This window comes from Coregonus lavaretus (assembly GCF_964263955.1).
Source record: "Coregonus lavaretus genome assembly, contig: HAP1_SCAFFOLD_444, whole genome shotgun sequence".
NCBI classification, from domain to species: domain Eukaryota; kingdom Metazoa; phylum Chordata; class Actinopteri; order Salmoniformes; family Salmonidae; genus Coregonus; species Coregonus lavaretus.
This window is the reverse complement of record NW_028159442.1, coordinates 63,777-80,116: the sequence shown is the minus strand read 5'-3', so window position 1 is coordinate 80,116 and position 16,340 is coordinate 63,777. Positions and strand designations below refer to the sequence as shown.

The 16,340-nt window shown below is 46.1% G+C and overlaps 1 protein-coding gene across 2 annotated transcripts in view; it reads left to right on the top strand.

Moving 5' to 3' along the window:
* tcea1 (transcription elongation factor A (SII), 1) overlaps positions 1-10,758 on the top strand; it is a 43,122-nt gene extending 32,364 nt beyond the window's left edge. For both annotated transcript variants that reach the window (XM_084197161.1, XM_084197160.1), the window contains exons 7-8: positions 5,580-5,651; positions 8,693-10,758. In XM_084197161.1, the coding sequence (XP_084053287.1) occupies positions 5,580-5,651; positions 8,693-8,701 (81 nt within the window). In that variant the 3' untranslated portion in view covers positions 8,702-10,758. The remainder of the gene's footprint in view (positions 1-5,579; positions 5,652-8,692) is intronic.
* Positions 10,759-16,340: the final 5,582 nt, after the last annotated feature.

Genomic DNA, 16,340 nt, shown 5'->3' with positions numbered 1-16,340 from the left:
ACACCTCCTCAGGTAATATACCATCCACTATATAATACACCTCCTCAGGTAATATACCATCCACTATATAATACACCTCATACCATCCACTATATAATACACCTCCACTCAGGTAATATACCATCCACTATATAATACACCTCCTCAGGTAATATACCATCCACTATATAATACACCTCCTTAGGTAATATACCATCCACTATATAATACACCTCCTCAGGTAATATACCATCTACAATATAATACACCTCCTCAGGTAATATACCATCCACTATATAATACACCTCCTCAGGTAATATACCATCTACTATATAATACACCTCATACCATCCACTATATAATACACCTCCACTCAGGTAATATACCATCCACTATATAATACACCTCCTCAGGTAATATACCATCCACTATATAATACACCTCCTCAGGTAATATACCATCCACTATATAATACACCTCCTCAGGTAATATACCATCCACTATATAATACACCTCCTCAGGTAATATACCATCCACTATATAATACACCTCCTCAGGTAATATACCATCCACTATATAATACACCTCCTCAGGTAATATACCATCCACTATGTAATACACCTCCTCAGGTAGTATACCATCCACTATATAATACACCTCCTCAGGTAATATACCATCCACTATATAATACACCTCCTCAGGTAATATACCATCCACTATATAATACACCTCCTCAGGTAATATACCATCTACTATATAATACACCTCCTCAGGTAATATACCATCCACTATATAATACACCTCCTCAGGTAATATACCATCTACTATATAATACACCTCCTCAGGTAATATACCATCCACTATATAATACACCTCCTCAGGTAATATACCATCCACTATATAATACACCTCCTCAGGTAGTATACCATCTACTATATAATACACCTCCTCAGGTAATATACCATCCACTATATAATACACCTCCTCAGGTAGTATACCATCTACTATATAATACACCTCCTCAGGTAATATACCATCTACTATATAATACACCTCCTCAGGTAATATACCATCCACTATATAATACACCTCCTCAGGTAATATACCATCCACTATATAATACACCTCCTCAGGTAATATACCATCCACTATATAATACACCTCCTCAGGTAATATACCATCTACAATATAATACACCACCTCAGGTAATATACCATCTACTATATAATACACCTCCTCAGATAATATACCATCCACTATATAATACACCTCCTCAGGTAATATACCATCCACTATATAATACACCTCCTCAGGTAATATACCATCTACTATATAATACACCTCCTCAGGTAATATACCATCCACTATATAATACACCTCCTCAGGGAATATACCATCCATTATATAATACACCTCCTCAGGTAATATACCATCTACAATATAATACACCTCAGGTAATATACCATCTACTATATAATACACCTCCTCAGATAATATACCATCCACTATATAATACACCTCCTCAGGTAATATACCATCCACTATATAATACACCTCCTCAGGTAATATACTATCTACTATATAATACACCTCCTCAGGTAATATACCATCCACTATATAATACACCTCCTCAGGTAATATACCATCCACTATATAATACACCTCCTCAGGTAATATACCATCCACTATATAATACACCTCCTCAGGTAATATACCATCCACTATATAATACACCTCCTCAGGTAATATACCATCCACTATATAATACACCTCCTCAGGTAATATACCATCCACTATATAATACACCTCCTCAGGTAATATACCATCTACTATATAATACACCTCCTCAGGTTATATACCATCCACTATTTAATACACCTCCTCAGGTAATATACCATCCACTATATAATACACCTCCTTAGGTAATATACCATCCACTATATAATACACCTCCTCAGGTAATATACCATCTACAATATAATACACCTCCTCAGGTAATATACCATCCACTATATAATACACCTTCTCAGGTAATATACCATCTACTATATAATACACCTCATACCATCCACTATATAATACACCTCCTCAGGTAATATACCATTCACTATATAATACACCTCCTCAGGGAATATACCATCCACTATATAATACACCTCCTTAGGTAATATACCATCTACTATATAATACACCTCCTCAGGTAATATACCATCCACTATATAATACACCTCCTCAGGTAATATACCATCCACTATATAATACACCTCCTCAGGTAATATACCATCTACTATATAATACACCTCCTCAGGTAATATACCATCCACTATATAATACACCTCCTCAGGTAATATACCATCTACAATATAATACACCTCAGGTAATATACCATCTACTATATAATACACCTCCTCAGGTAATATACCATCTACTATATAATACACCTCCTCAGATAATGACCAGTAGAGGGACTAATATTGCTGTTGATTCAGTGTAATAGATATTTGTGGTTGTATTAGAGAAGACTCAAATGCTTTGGAGGAGCTGTTTAGATGCAGTGTTGTAAGGGTTGATATCTAACCGCTCGGTCTGAGGACCTCGGTTCAGTCTGCACTGTGAACCACTAAGCCTATAGGCTATGCCTGCTGTTCAGTCTGCACTGTGAACCACTAAGCCTATAGGCTATGCCTACGCTGTTCAGTCTGCACTGTGAACCACTAAGCCTATAGGCTATGCCTACGCTGTTCAGTCTGCACTGTGAACCACTAAGCCTATAGGCTATGCCTACGCTGTTCAGTCTGCACTGTGAACCACTAAGCCTATAGGCTATGCCTGCACTGTGAACCACTAAGCCTATAGGCTATGCCTACGCTGTTCAGTCTGCACTGTGAACCACTAAGCCTATAGGCTATGCCTACGCTGTTCAGTCTGCACTGTGAACCACTAAGCCTATAGGCTATGCCTACGCTGTTCAGTCTGCACTGTGAACCACTAAGCCTATAGGCTATGCCTGCGCTGTTCAGTCTGCACTGTGAACCACTAAGCCTATAGGCTATGCCTACGCTGTGAACCACTAAGCCTATAGGCTATGCCTGCGCTGTGAACCACTAAGCCTATAGGCTATGCCTACGCTGTTCAGTCTGCACTGTGAACCACTAAGCCTATAGGCTATGCCTACGCTGTGAACCACTAAGCCTATAGGCTATGCCTGCGCTGTGAACCACTAAGCCTATAGGCTATGCCTACGCTGTTCAGTCTGCACTGTGAACCACTAAGCCTATAGGCTATGCCTACGCTGTGAACCACTAAGCCTATAGGCTATGCCTGCGCTGTGAACCACTAAGCCTATAGGCTATGCCTACGCTGTTCAGTCTGCACTGTGAACCACTAAGCCTATAGGCTATGCCTGCGCTGTGAACCACTAAGCCTATAGGCTATGCCTACGCTGTTGAATGCCTGTTGAATAAATCTGAGCTGAAAAACATTTCAGGCTATTCTGTTAAAACCACTAGAGCCTAAATGCATGTTGTAATCAACATTCAAATCTTAGTTGGTGCATTTGAAACTGTCCTGTTGTGAGGTACAGCTGGGAGCTAGTTCGGTCCCATGGAGAGTGGTGGGTCGATAAACCTGGAGGATTCTCTATCATCGTTTAAATCTCAGAGAGAATATGTCACCACTGTTCAACTAGAATACCTTCTCCAGCTGCCAACACCTCAGACATGTTGACATATTTACACCATCACCCTAGTATACCCTAGTATTGTGGTCCTCTGTAGATCAGCTGGTAGAGCACGGCGCTTGTAACGCCAGGGTAGTGGGTTCGATCCCCGGGACCACCCATACACAAAAAAAAAAAGTATGTATGCACGCATGACTGTAAGTCGCTTTGGATAAAAGCGTCTGCTAAATGCCATATTATTTTATTATTAGTATTCCTACCACTGTAACGAGACGTAATGAAAAAAGAAAATAAACGTAGTCTCCCCTCTGCATTCAAGCAGCCCTTCATAGCTGATTCTGACTGGGCCAAAGAAATGACAGGAGTGATTATAGCCACGCATATGGGCCAACTCTCGGTGGTTGAGAAGAATACGAGGTTTCACCACCTCCATGAAAGTGCTCGAAAGTACCCGTTTCAGCAAACAGGAAGCACCCACTCTATATAAGCAAGTTAAAGCCGACGTTGTCAATGAATTGGCCAATGCACCCTGCTTTGCACTTACTACGGATGGATGGACCTGCAGGGCTACAGAGGGCTACTGAACAGTGACAGCCCTTCACATTACCCCAGAGTGGGGAATCAGAAGTACCATGCTACACACACTGCCTTTATGGTTCAGTTAAATGACAGTCACAGCTACACACACTGCCTTTATGGTTCAGTTAAATGACAGTCACAGCTACACACACACACTGCCTTTATGGTTCAGTTAAATGACAGTCACAGCTACACACACACTTCCTTTATGGTTCAGTTAAATGACAGTCACAGCTACACACACACTTCCTTTATGGTTCAGTTAAATGACAGTCACAGCTACACACACTGCCTTTATGGTTCAGTTAAATGACAGTCACAGCTACACACACACTTCCTTTATGGTTCAGTTAAATGACAGTCACAGCTACACACACACTTCCTTTATGGTTCAGTTAAATGACAGTCACAGCTACACACACTGCCTTTATGGTTCAGTTAAATGACAGTCACAGCTACACACACACTTCCTTTATGGTTCAGTTAAATGACAGTCACAGCTACACACACACTTCCTTTATGGTTCAGTTGAATGACAGTCACAGCTACACACACACTTCCTTTATGGTTCAGTTAAATGACAGTCACAGCTACACACACACTTCCTTTATGGTTCAGTTGAATGACAGTCACAGCTACACACACACTTCCTTTATGGTTCAGTTAAATGACAGTCACAGCTACACGCACACTTCCTTTATGGTTCAGTTAAATGACAGTCACAGCTACACACACACTTCCTTTATGGTTCAGTTGAATGACAGTCACAGCTACACACACACTTCCTTTATGGTTCAGTTAAATGACAGTCACAGCTACACACACTTCCTTTATGGTTCAGTTAAATGACAGTCACAGCTACACACACACACTTCCTTTATGGTTCAGTTAAATGACAGTCACAGCTACACACACACTTCCTTTATGGTTCAGTTAAATGACAGTCACACCAGTGTGCATATTTGTCTCTTTGTAAGAAAACATAGCATAGGCCTATATAATGTCTGAGACATGTTTCCATATTGATTTCACACACGTATTGCACTTTATTTGACTGCTGTTGTTGAGTAATCGTGTTTTCATTTAAGTAAATCCAAAGTGTTATTCCTGATGGTCTCATCAGACATTTTATGACTCATGATCATATATGGAATCAGGAATAACAACACTTTGGATTTTCTCAAAGAGACTAAAAGTAACTACACTGTTGGCATTTCATTTTCCTTCTGTACCGAAACCAAACCAAGAGCCCAAAATGGCAATCCTGGTCGGGTTTGATGAAGCATTTCACCCCTACAGTGTTGTCAGTGTAACAGTAATCCTATGTGTGTTGGATCACCAGGTCCAGACCCGCAGCGCTGATGAACCCATGACCACCTTCGTCTTCTGTAACGACTGTGGAAACAGATGGAAGGTACGTTGATACTCTCTAACAAACTCTTCAACCCACCCTGTCTCAACCCACCCTGTCTGTCCTGTCTCAACCCACCCTGTCTCAACCCACCCTGTCTCCCCTGTCTCAACCCACCCTGTCTCCCCTGTCTCAACCCACCCTGTCTCCCCTGTCTCAACCCACCCTGTCTCCCCTGTCTCAACCCACCCTGTCTCCCCTGTCTCAACCCACCCTGTCTCAACCCACCCTGTCTCCCCTGTCTCAACCCACCCTGTCTCCCCTGTCTCAACCCACCCTGTCTCAACCCACCCTGTCTCAACCCACCCTGCCTCAACCCACCCTGTCTCAACCCACCCTGTCTCCCCTGTCTCAACCCACCCTGTCTCCCCTGTCTCAACCCACCCTGTCTCAACCCACCCTGTCTCAACCCACCCTGTCTCCCCTGTCTCAACCCACCCTGTCTCAACCCACCCTGTCTCCCCTGTCTCCCCTGTCTCAACCCACCCTGTCTCCCCTGTCTCCCCTGTCTCAACCCACCCTGTCTCAACCCACCCTGTCTCCCCTGTCTCAACCCACCCTGTCTCAACCCACCCTGTCTCCCCTGTCTCAACCCACCCTGTCCTGCCTCAACCCACCCTGTCTCCCCTGTCTCAACCCACCCTGTCTCAACCCACCCTGTCTCCCCTGTCTCCCCTGTCTCAACCCACCCTGTCTCCCCTGTCTCAACCCACCCTGTCTCAACCCACCCTGTCTCCCCTGTCTCAACCCACCCTGTCTCAACCCACCCTGTCTCCCCTGTCTCAACCCACCCTGTCTCCCCTGTCTCAACCCACCCTGTCTCAACCCACCCTGTCTCCCCTGTCTCCCCTGTCTCAACCCACCCTGTCTCCCCTGTCTCAACCCACCCTGTCTCAACCCACCCTGTCTCCCCTGTCTCAACCCACCCTGTCTCAACCCACCCTGTCTCCCCTGTCTCAACCCACCCTGTCTCCCCTGTCTCCCCTGTCTCAACCCACCCTGTCTCAACCCACCCTGCCTCCCCTGTCTCAACCCACCCTGTCTCAACCCACCCTGTCTCCCCTGTCTCAACCCACCCTGTCTCAACCCACCCTGTCTCAACCCACCCTGTCTCCCCTGTCTCAACCCACCCTGTCTCCCCTGTCTCAACCCACCCTGTCTCCCCTGTCTCAACCCACCATGTCTCAACCCACCCTGTCTCCCCTGTCTCAACCCACCCTGTCTCAACCCACCCTGTCTCCCCTGTCTCAACCCACCCTGTCTCAACCCACCCTGTCTCAACCCACCCTGTCTCAACCCACCCTGTCTCAACCCACCCTGTCTCAACCCACCCTGTCTCAACCCACCCTGTCTCAACCCACCCTGTCTCCCCTGTCTCAACCCACCCTGTCTCAACCCACCCTGTCTCCCCTGTCTCAACCCACCCTGTCTCCCCTGTCTCAACCCACCCTGTCTCAACCCACCCTGTCTCCCCTGTCTCAACCCACCCTGTCTCAACCCACCCTGTCTCCCCTGTCTCAACCCACCCTGTCTCCCCTGTCTCAACCCACCCTGTCTCAACCCACCCTGTCTCCCCTGTCTCAACCCACCCTGTCTCAACCCACCCTGCCTCCCCTGTCTCAACCCACCCTGTCTCAACCCACCCTGTCTCAACCCACCCTGTCTCAACCCACCCTGTCTCCCCTGTCTCAACCCACCCTGTCTCCCCTGTCTCAACCCACCCTGTCTCAACCCACCATGTCTCAACCCACCCTGTCTCAACCCACCCTGTCTCAACCCACCCTGTCTCAACCCACCCTGTCTCAACCCACCCTGTCTCAACCCACCCTGTCTCCCCTGTCTCAACCCACCCTGTCTCCCCTGTCTCAACCCACCATGTCTCAACCCACCCTGTCTCCCCTGTCTCAACCCACCCTGTCTCAACCCACCCTGTCTCAACCCACCCTGTCTCCCCTGTCTCAACCCACCATGTCTCAACCCACCCTGTCTCCCCTGTCTCAACCCACCCTGTCTCAACCCACCATGTCTCAACCCACCCTGTCTCCCCTGTCTCAACCCACCCTGTCTCAACCCACCATGTCTCAACCCACCCTGTCTCCCCTGTCTCAACCCACCCTGTCTCAACCCACCCTGTCTCCCCTGTCTCAACCCACCCTGTCTCAACCCACCCTGCCTCCCCTGTCTCAACCCACCCTGTCTCAACCCACCCTGTCTCCCCTGTCTCAACCCACCCTGCCTCAACCCACCCTGTCTCAACCCACCCTGTCTCCCCTGTCTCAACCCACCCTGCCTCAACCCACCCTGTCTCCCCTGTCTCAACCCACCCTGCCTCAACCCACCCTGTCTCCCCTGTCTCAACCCACCCTGCCTCAACCCACCCTGTCTCCCCTGTCTCAACCCACCCTGTCTCAACCCACCCTGCCTCAACCCACCCTGTCTCCCCTGTCTCAACCCACCCTGTCTCAACCCACCCTGTCTCAACCCACCCTGCCTCAACCCACCCTGTCTCCCCTGTCTCAACCCACCCTGTCTCCCCTGTCTCAACCCACCCTGTCTCAACCCACCCTGTCTCCCCTGTCTCAACCCACCCTGTCTCAACCCACATTATAAACAGACACTGTAAACAGACACGGTCAACAGACACTGTCAACACATTAAAGAGACACTGTCAACAGACACTGTCAACAGACACACTAAACACACTAAACACACTAAACAGACACTGTCAACAGACACTGTCAACAGACACACTAACCAGACACTAAACAGACACTGTCAACAGACACTGTCAACAGACACACTAACCAGACACACTAACCAGACACTGTCAACAGACACTGTCAACACACACACTAACCAGACACTGTCAACAGACACACTAACCAGACACACTAACCAGACACTAACCAGACACTGTCAACAGACACACTGCATCCCTTTTGTCTGTTGCACCACATAGTTTTATGTAGGTGTTGTGTTTAACTACATAGACACAGTCCCTCTTCTTTCCTCATCTAAGGCCTTCTTTACTGTTCATCTTCTAGTTCTGTTGAGGCCGGCAGCAGGAGACCTCCAGACAGATCTACACCCCTGTTACCAAGCAACCAACCATACAGATGCACCCACTGTTTCTATTGGAAGATATTGTCCATAGCCACGCCCCCCCCCAGCTATTTAGATGATCACTATTGTTGTCCCACTGTTTCTATTGGATGATATTGTCCATCGCCACGCCCACCCCCTATTTCTTATTTTACCATCGATACATTTTTATATGTAGTTTAAACATTTTGACAAAACTTGGATCTACAATTTACTATTGATTTTAACTTCTTCGACCTTCATGAATTTCTATTTAATTTAATGTACCAGTAAAATTTTATCCATTTGTTTAGAAATAACGTCTCCGTTCTTTTTGAATGTCCTGAACAAGTTCTGGTACAAACATCCTCTAGGACTGGTTTCCCAGACCAACATTAAAGGTAGAGTCAGCAATGCATGAAGTAGACACGGCAGTATCGGGCCGACCTCCACAACAACAGAGTGTGAAGCAGGAGTCTATACGCTGACCTCCACAACAACAGAGTGTGAAGCAGGAGTCTATACGCTGACCTCCACAACCGGAGTCTATACGCTGACCTCCACAACAGGAGTCTATACGCTGACCTCCACAACAGGAGTCTATACGCTGACCTCCACAACAACGGAGTCTATACGCTGACCTCCACAACAACGGAGTCTATACGCTGACCTCCACAACAGGAGTCTATACGCTGACCTCCACAACAACGGAGTCTATACGCTGACCTCCACAACAACGGAGTCTATACGCTGACCTCCACAACAACGGAGTCTATACGCTGACCTCCACAACAACGGAGTCTATACGCTGACCTCCACAACCGGAGTCTATACGCTGACCTCCACAACAGGAGTCTATACGCTGACCTCCACAACAACGGAGTCTATACGCTGACCTCCACAACAACGGAGTCTATACGCTGACCTCCACAACAGGAGTCTATACGCTGACCTCCACAACAACGGAGTCTATACGCTGACCTCCACAACAACGGAGTCTATACGCTGACCTCCACAACAACGGAGTGTGAAGCAGGAGTCTATACTTTAAGCGTGAATGATAAATGTCCCTGTGTGAATATGAATGAGGTCAGAGAACTGATGGATGACTGTGATTGGTTGAGCCAGCAGGACACAATGGAGCCTCTTCCTTTGTGGTATTCAAGTGCAGACACTCCACCACAGGAAGAGAAGGTGGCTAGCCAGGGGCCCATACAGCCAGGGGAACATACAGCCAGGGGCCCATACAGCCAGGGGCCCATGCAGCCAGGGGCCCATGCAGCCAGGGGCCCATGCAGCCAGGGGCCCATGCAGCCAGGGGCCCATGCAGCCAGGGGCCCATACAGCCAGAGGCCCCACCACAGGAAGAGAAGGTGGCTAGCCAGGGGCCCATACAGCCAGGGGCCCATGCAGCCAGGGGCCCATGCAGCCAGGGGAACATGCAGCCAGGGGCCCATACAGCCAGAGGCCCATGCAGCCAGGGGCCCCACCACAGGAAGAGAAGGTGGCTAGCCAGGGGAACATACAGCCAGGGGCCCATGCAGCCAGAGGCCCATGCAGCCAGAGGCCCATACAGCCAGGGGCCCCACCACAGGAAGAGAAGGTGGCTAGCCAGGGGCCCATACAGCCAGGGGCCCATACAGCCAGGGGCCCATGCAGCCAGGGGCCCATGCAGCCAGGGGAACATGCAGCCAGGGGCCCATACAGCCAGAGGCCCATGCAGCCAGGGGCCCCACCACAGGAAGAGAAGGTGGCTAGCCAGGGGCCCATGCAGCCAGAGGCCCATGCAGCCAGAGGCCCATGCAGCCAGGGGCCCATGCAGCCAGAGGCCCATGCAGCCAGAGGCCCATGCAGCCAGAGGCCCATGCAGCCAGAGGCCCATGCAGCCAGAGGCCCATGCAGCCAGAGGCCCATGCAGCCAGGGGCCCATGCAGCCAGGGGCCCATACAGCCAGAGGCCCATACAGCCAGGGGCCCATGCAGCCAGGGGAACATGCACAGAAACACACCCACCCACTCTGAAATGCACACACAACTAGTCCAGAGGAGCCACACTGCAGAGGAGCCACACTTCTCCAGTCTGTTTAAACCGTCACTGAAGAGAAGACAGCATTGAACTACAACACAAGACAGTACAATTATTCAAAATGGCAACAAATCATTATTTTCTTGGAATGAAACAGAAGAAAAATTAAACAATTTTTACTGTAAACATTCACATATTTGTTTAAAAAATGTATCCTTTTGTAAAGTCACTGCAAAAGAACACAGTTGATTATATGAACAGAAACAATGAACATGTATAATCAGTCTCTCCTAACCTTAACCTGTATAAGCAGTCTCTCCTAACCCAATGAACATGTATAAGCAGTCTCTCCTAACCCAATGAACCTGTATAAGCAGTCTCTCCTAACCCAATGAACATGTATAAGCAGTCTCTCCTAACCCAATGAACCTGTATAAGCAGTCTCTCCTAACCCAATGAACATGTATAAGCAGTCTCTCCTAACCCAATGAACCTGTATAAGCAGTCTCTCCTAACCCAATGAACATGTATAAGCAGTCTCTCCTAACCTTAACCTGTCTAAGCAGTCTCTCCTAACCCAATGAACCTGTATAAGCAGTCTCTCCTAACCTTAACCTGTATAAGCAGTCTCTCCTAACCCAATGAACATGTATAAGCAGTCTCTCCTAACCCAATGAACCTGTATAAGCAGTCTCTCCTAACCTTAACCTGTATAAGCAGTCTCTCCTAACCTTTAGATTGTGTTTGAGGTTTATCTGTGTTCTATTCATCACCTCATATTGCACATAAGAAAGATTCTACTCTAAAAGGCATCCCAAATAGCACCCTATTCCCTATATAGTGCACTACTGTTGACCAGGATCCTATTCCCTATATAGTGCACTACTGTTGACCAGGGCCCATAGAGTTCTGGCCAAAAGTAGTGCACTATTATTCTATGCAACAGTCTGTTTAGCTATCATTCCAGTCCTTGTCATGCTAACCATATGGCACAGAGTACAAGGAGTGAAATGTTAACTAAAATAACTGGTACCTAGGCTAGTGTACTACGGGGATAGGATGCCATGTTGGGAAAACACCTTCATTTAACTAGGCAAGTCAGTTAAGAACAAATTCTTATTTACAATGACGGCCTACACCGGCCAAACCCGGACGACGCTGGGCCAATTGTGCGCCGCCCTATGGGACTCCCAATCACGGCCGGTTGTGATACAGCCTGGAACCGAACCAGGGTCTGTAGTGACGCCTCAAGCACTGAGATGCAGTGCCTTAGACTGCTGCACCACTCGGGAGCTTAGCCCTGCACAGGTGACAACCTGGGGTGTAATAATTAGTCCAAAACCTATTGCAACGAAAAGGAGAGTTTCTATTGGACAAATTCAGGTAGGTCCCTCCCTGTTTGGTTCCTTCTGTTTGGTTCCAAGTGAATACACCCCTGGGCTTGGTGATCAGGTGTGTCAGTGCAGGGTTGGAACAAATAGGTGGACAGGAAGAAGAAACACTTCTATAAGACCAGTACAAGTTCTGACCACCATTAAGCATGTTAACACCTATGTCCCAAATGGCACCCTATTCCCTATATAGTGCACTACATTTCACCAGGGCCAATAGAGTTCTGGCCAAAAGTAGTGCACTAAATAGGGGATAGGGTGATATTTGAGACACATACAACTTACGTCCTCATTTTCCCATGTCTCATAAACATCCTTTCCTGTCTTTAACGGTCTTTCTTGAAACCATATGAAGACTTGTGATTCCTTCCCCTCCATGATGATAGATGAACCTAACTTAACCTGAGGACTAGTGAGATCCCACAGTTAGGGCCTGTATTCTTTAGCTCTGTGGGCTAATGTTGTCTTGAGCATGCAAATGACTCTGGTTCGACACCCGGTTCGGTTTGTCATGTCTTATAATGAATAAACATTATAGTCCTTCAGCCAGCCAATCAGAAATGCAGGTCTCCTTCAGCCTGCCAATCAGGAGGACAGGTCTCCTTCAGCCAGCCAATCAGAAGGATAGGTCTCCTTCAGCCAGCCAATCGGAAGGACAGGTCAAAGGTCAGGCCTGGGAAGGAGTGAGTGTGCTCTAGAAACCATCTATATGACAAGAGTTAGGTTGTATCCCAAATGGCACCCTATTCCCCATATGGTGAGTGCACTACTTTTGACCAGAGCCCTATGGCACCCTATTCCCTATATAGTGCACTACTTTAGACCAGAGCCCAATGGCACCCTATTCCCTATATAGTGCACTACTTTAGACCAGAGCCCTATGGCAACCTATTCCCTATATTGACTAGGTTGCCAGGTCTCATGCACCCTATTCCCTATATAGTGCACCACCACCATTTCTTACTAGGGTGCCATTCCAGACGCAGACATAGTGAACACTTGCCTGGTAGAGAGATGGAGATGATGTCACAACAGGATCTAATGTCAAGGAACTTCCCCAGAGAGAGAGAGGATCTTGACTTTATAGTGGCAACAACATATTAAAACTAGATAATTAAAAACAAAAAACTACATTTTAAGTGAGAAGCAGGGATTGGTCTGAAGCCACTAAAAAAGAAAGGAAATTCAAGAGCTCCACAATGCCTATTCCACCCATGCTCCACCAAGGTTTTCCAGCACACAGCGTTGACCTACTACAGTAGCTATGTTGGTATTGTACTTCAAACTACAGTATGTGTAGCCAGGTTGCTTAGGATTCAAACCTTCTCAAACGGCCTAATTCATACTCTTTGAGGAGGTGCTTCCACAATAATGGGATTTGTACCACATACAAGGTAAAGTATTGGATTCTTCACACACCACAGTAAGACATTCTGCTACCTTTTTCAAGCTTTTTTTAATTAAACCCTTTAGATCCCAATAGAATTCTAGAATGCTGCTGTAGATTACTGAGACTTTAATATAAACCTCATTTCAAACAAACAGACAGAGCTAAATAACAAAGAACAAATTACTATTACAAGTTAAGTTATTAAAGAAGAGCTTGTGCTCTTTAAAATTATGACACCACATTCATGTCAACGGGAATAACACTCATTTTGTTTTCCAGTGAGTTAACACTCAGCACAAAAAACCTTAAGAGTATTTAAAGAGTATTTAAATTGTAGTAAATTTGACTAAATTACTCACTTAATATATACCAAGTATAATATATTATACTTGTAAATATTATTTACATATAAATAAATAATTCAAAATATAACCAGAGGAAAATATTCAGAAAGCATTTCAAAACCCACACAAAGTAGGCTATTTGATTGACAATGATTCTTCTGTAACAATGTAAAAATGCAAACAACTATTCAGAGACTATTTCATAATGTAGGTAACCTCTCTCAATAAGATTTAGTACAGAACAGGCCTGGCACATGATATAGTAGCCTACTTTGACAACAATTCAGTGAATGAAAGCAGTATTAGATAGAGACAGATAGAGAGAGAAGAGACAAAACACAACTGTCCGTAGACAATAAAAGATTTGGAGGACAAATTCATATTTCACACTGTCACTTTAGTGTTTGCATTTAGCCTACAACATGTCATGGGACTTCTGGAAGCATGGCCCCATCCTGCAACAGAACACGTAGATCACCCAGAGAAGGTTTCTACCCATCTCCTACTCTTTGCCCTGTGTCCACTCCGGATGCACACCACAAACCTTCTCTTGTGCCCTTCAAACTTCACCTGCTTTCAGATGAACTCGGTCCACACGCCCTGGTGCTACACTCTGCTTTCAGATGAACTCGGTCCACACGCCCTGGTGCTACACTCTGCTTTCAGATGAACTCGGTCCACACGCCCTGGTGCTACACTCTGCTTTCAGATGAACTCGGTCCACACGCCCTGGTGCTACACTCTGCTTTCAGATGAACTCGGTCCACACGCCCTGGTGCTACACTCTGCTTTCAGATGAACTCGGTCCACACGCCCTGGTGCTACACTCTGCTTTCAGATGAACTCGGTCCACACGCCCTGGTGCTACACTCTGCTTTCAGATGAACTCGGTCCACACGCCCTGGTGCTACACTCTGCTTTCAGATGAACTCGGTCCACACGCCCTGGTGCTACACTCTTGGCTCTCCTCTTCCTGCCACTCTAGCCATGCCACCAAGTGAATGCCTTCAGCGACCAGCGACCAGCGACCAGCGACCAGCGACCAGCGCCTGCGGTTTCTGGGAAGGGGCCTTTGCAGGGTCCCCCACACAATTTAAGCCTACTAGAAAGTGTGTGCCCTCAGGCCTGAAGGGAAGCAAAAGTCATTCCGCTACCTAAGAATAGTAAAGCCCCCTTTACTGGCTCAAATAGCCAACCAATCAGCCTGTTACCAACCATTAGAGGGGGGAAAATGGTGTTTGACCAGATACAATGTTATTTTACAGTAAACAAATTGACAACAGACTTTCAGCACGCTTATAGGGAAGGACATTCAACAAGCACAGCACTTACACAAATGACTGATGATTGGCTGAGAGAAATTGATGATACAAAGATTGTGGGGGCTGTTTTGTTAGACTACAGTGCGGCTTTTGACATTATTGATCATAGTCTGCTGCTGGAAAAACGTGTGTTATGGCTTTACTCCCCCTGCTATATTGTGGATAAAGATCTCTCATGGCTCAAAGTGTTGGAGAGATTGACTTCATCACAACTTGTTTTTGTAAGAAGTGTTGAAAGCTGAATGCACTGAGCTGTTTGTTTAAACTACTAGCAGACAGCTCGGACACCCATGCATACCCCACAAGACATGCCACCAGAGGTCTCTTCACAGTCCCCAAGTCCAGAACAGACTATGGGAGGCGCACAGTACTACATAGAGCCATGACTACATGGAACTCTATTCCACATCAGGTAACTGATGCAAGCAGTATAATCAGATTTAAAAAACAGATAAAAATACACCTTATGGAACAGCAGGGACTGTGAAGAGACACACACACACAGGTACAGACGCACACGCAGACAAACGCTAGCATTCTACACACACGTACATTGTAATATTGTTGTATGGTGGTATTATACATTTTGTATTGTAGATATGTAGTGGTGTAATAATGTTGTATGGTGGTATTATACATTTTGTATTGTAGATATGTAGTGGTGTAATAATGTGATGGACTGTTTTATATTTTGTTTTATGTGTAAGTGACTTAATGTTTATTTTTTCCTTATTGTTTAGAATATTTTTTTAGTCTTTTTTTTTTAGGGGGTAGATCAGCTTTAATATTGCAAATAGATTGTAATTTTCATCAATGTAATTGTCTGCATCACTTCCAATCCCCCATTTTTTTTTCTCGCAGTTACATACATATACAGTGGGGAGAACAAGTATTTGATACACTGCTGATTTTGCAGGTTTTCCTACTTACAAAGCATGTAGAGGTCTGTAATTTTTATCATAGGTACACTTCAACTGTGAGAGACGGAATCTAAAACAAAAATCCAGAAAATCACATTGTATGATTTTTAAGTAATTAATTTGCATTTTATTGCATGACATAAGTATTTGATACATCAGAAAAGCAGAAATTAATATTTGGTACAGAAACCTTTGTTTGCAATTACAGAGTACATACGT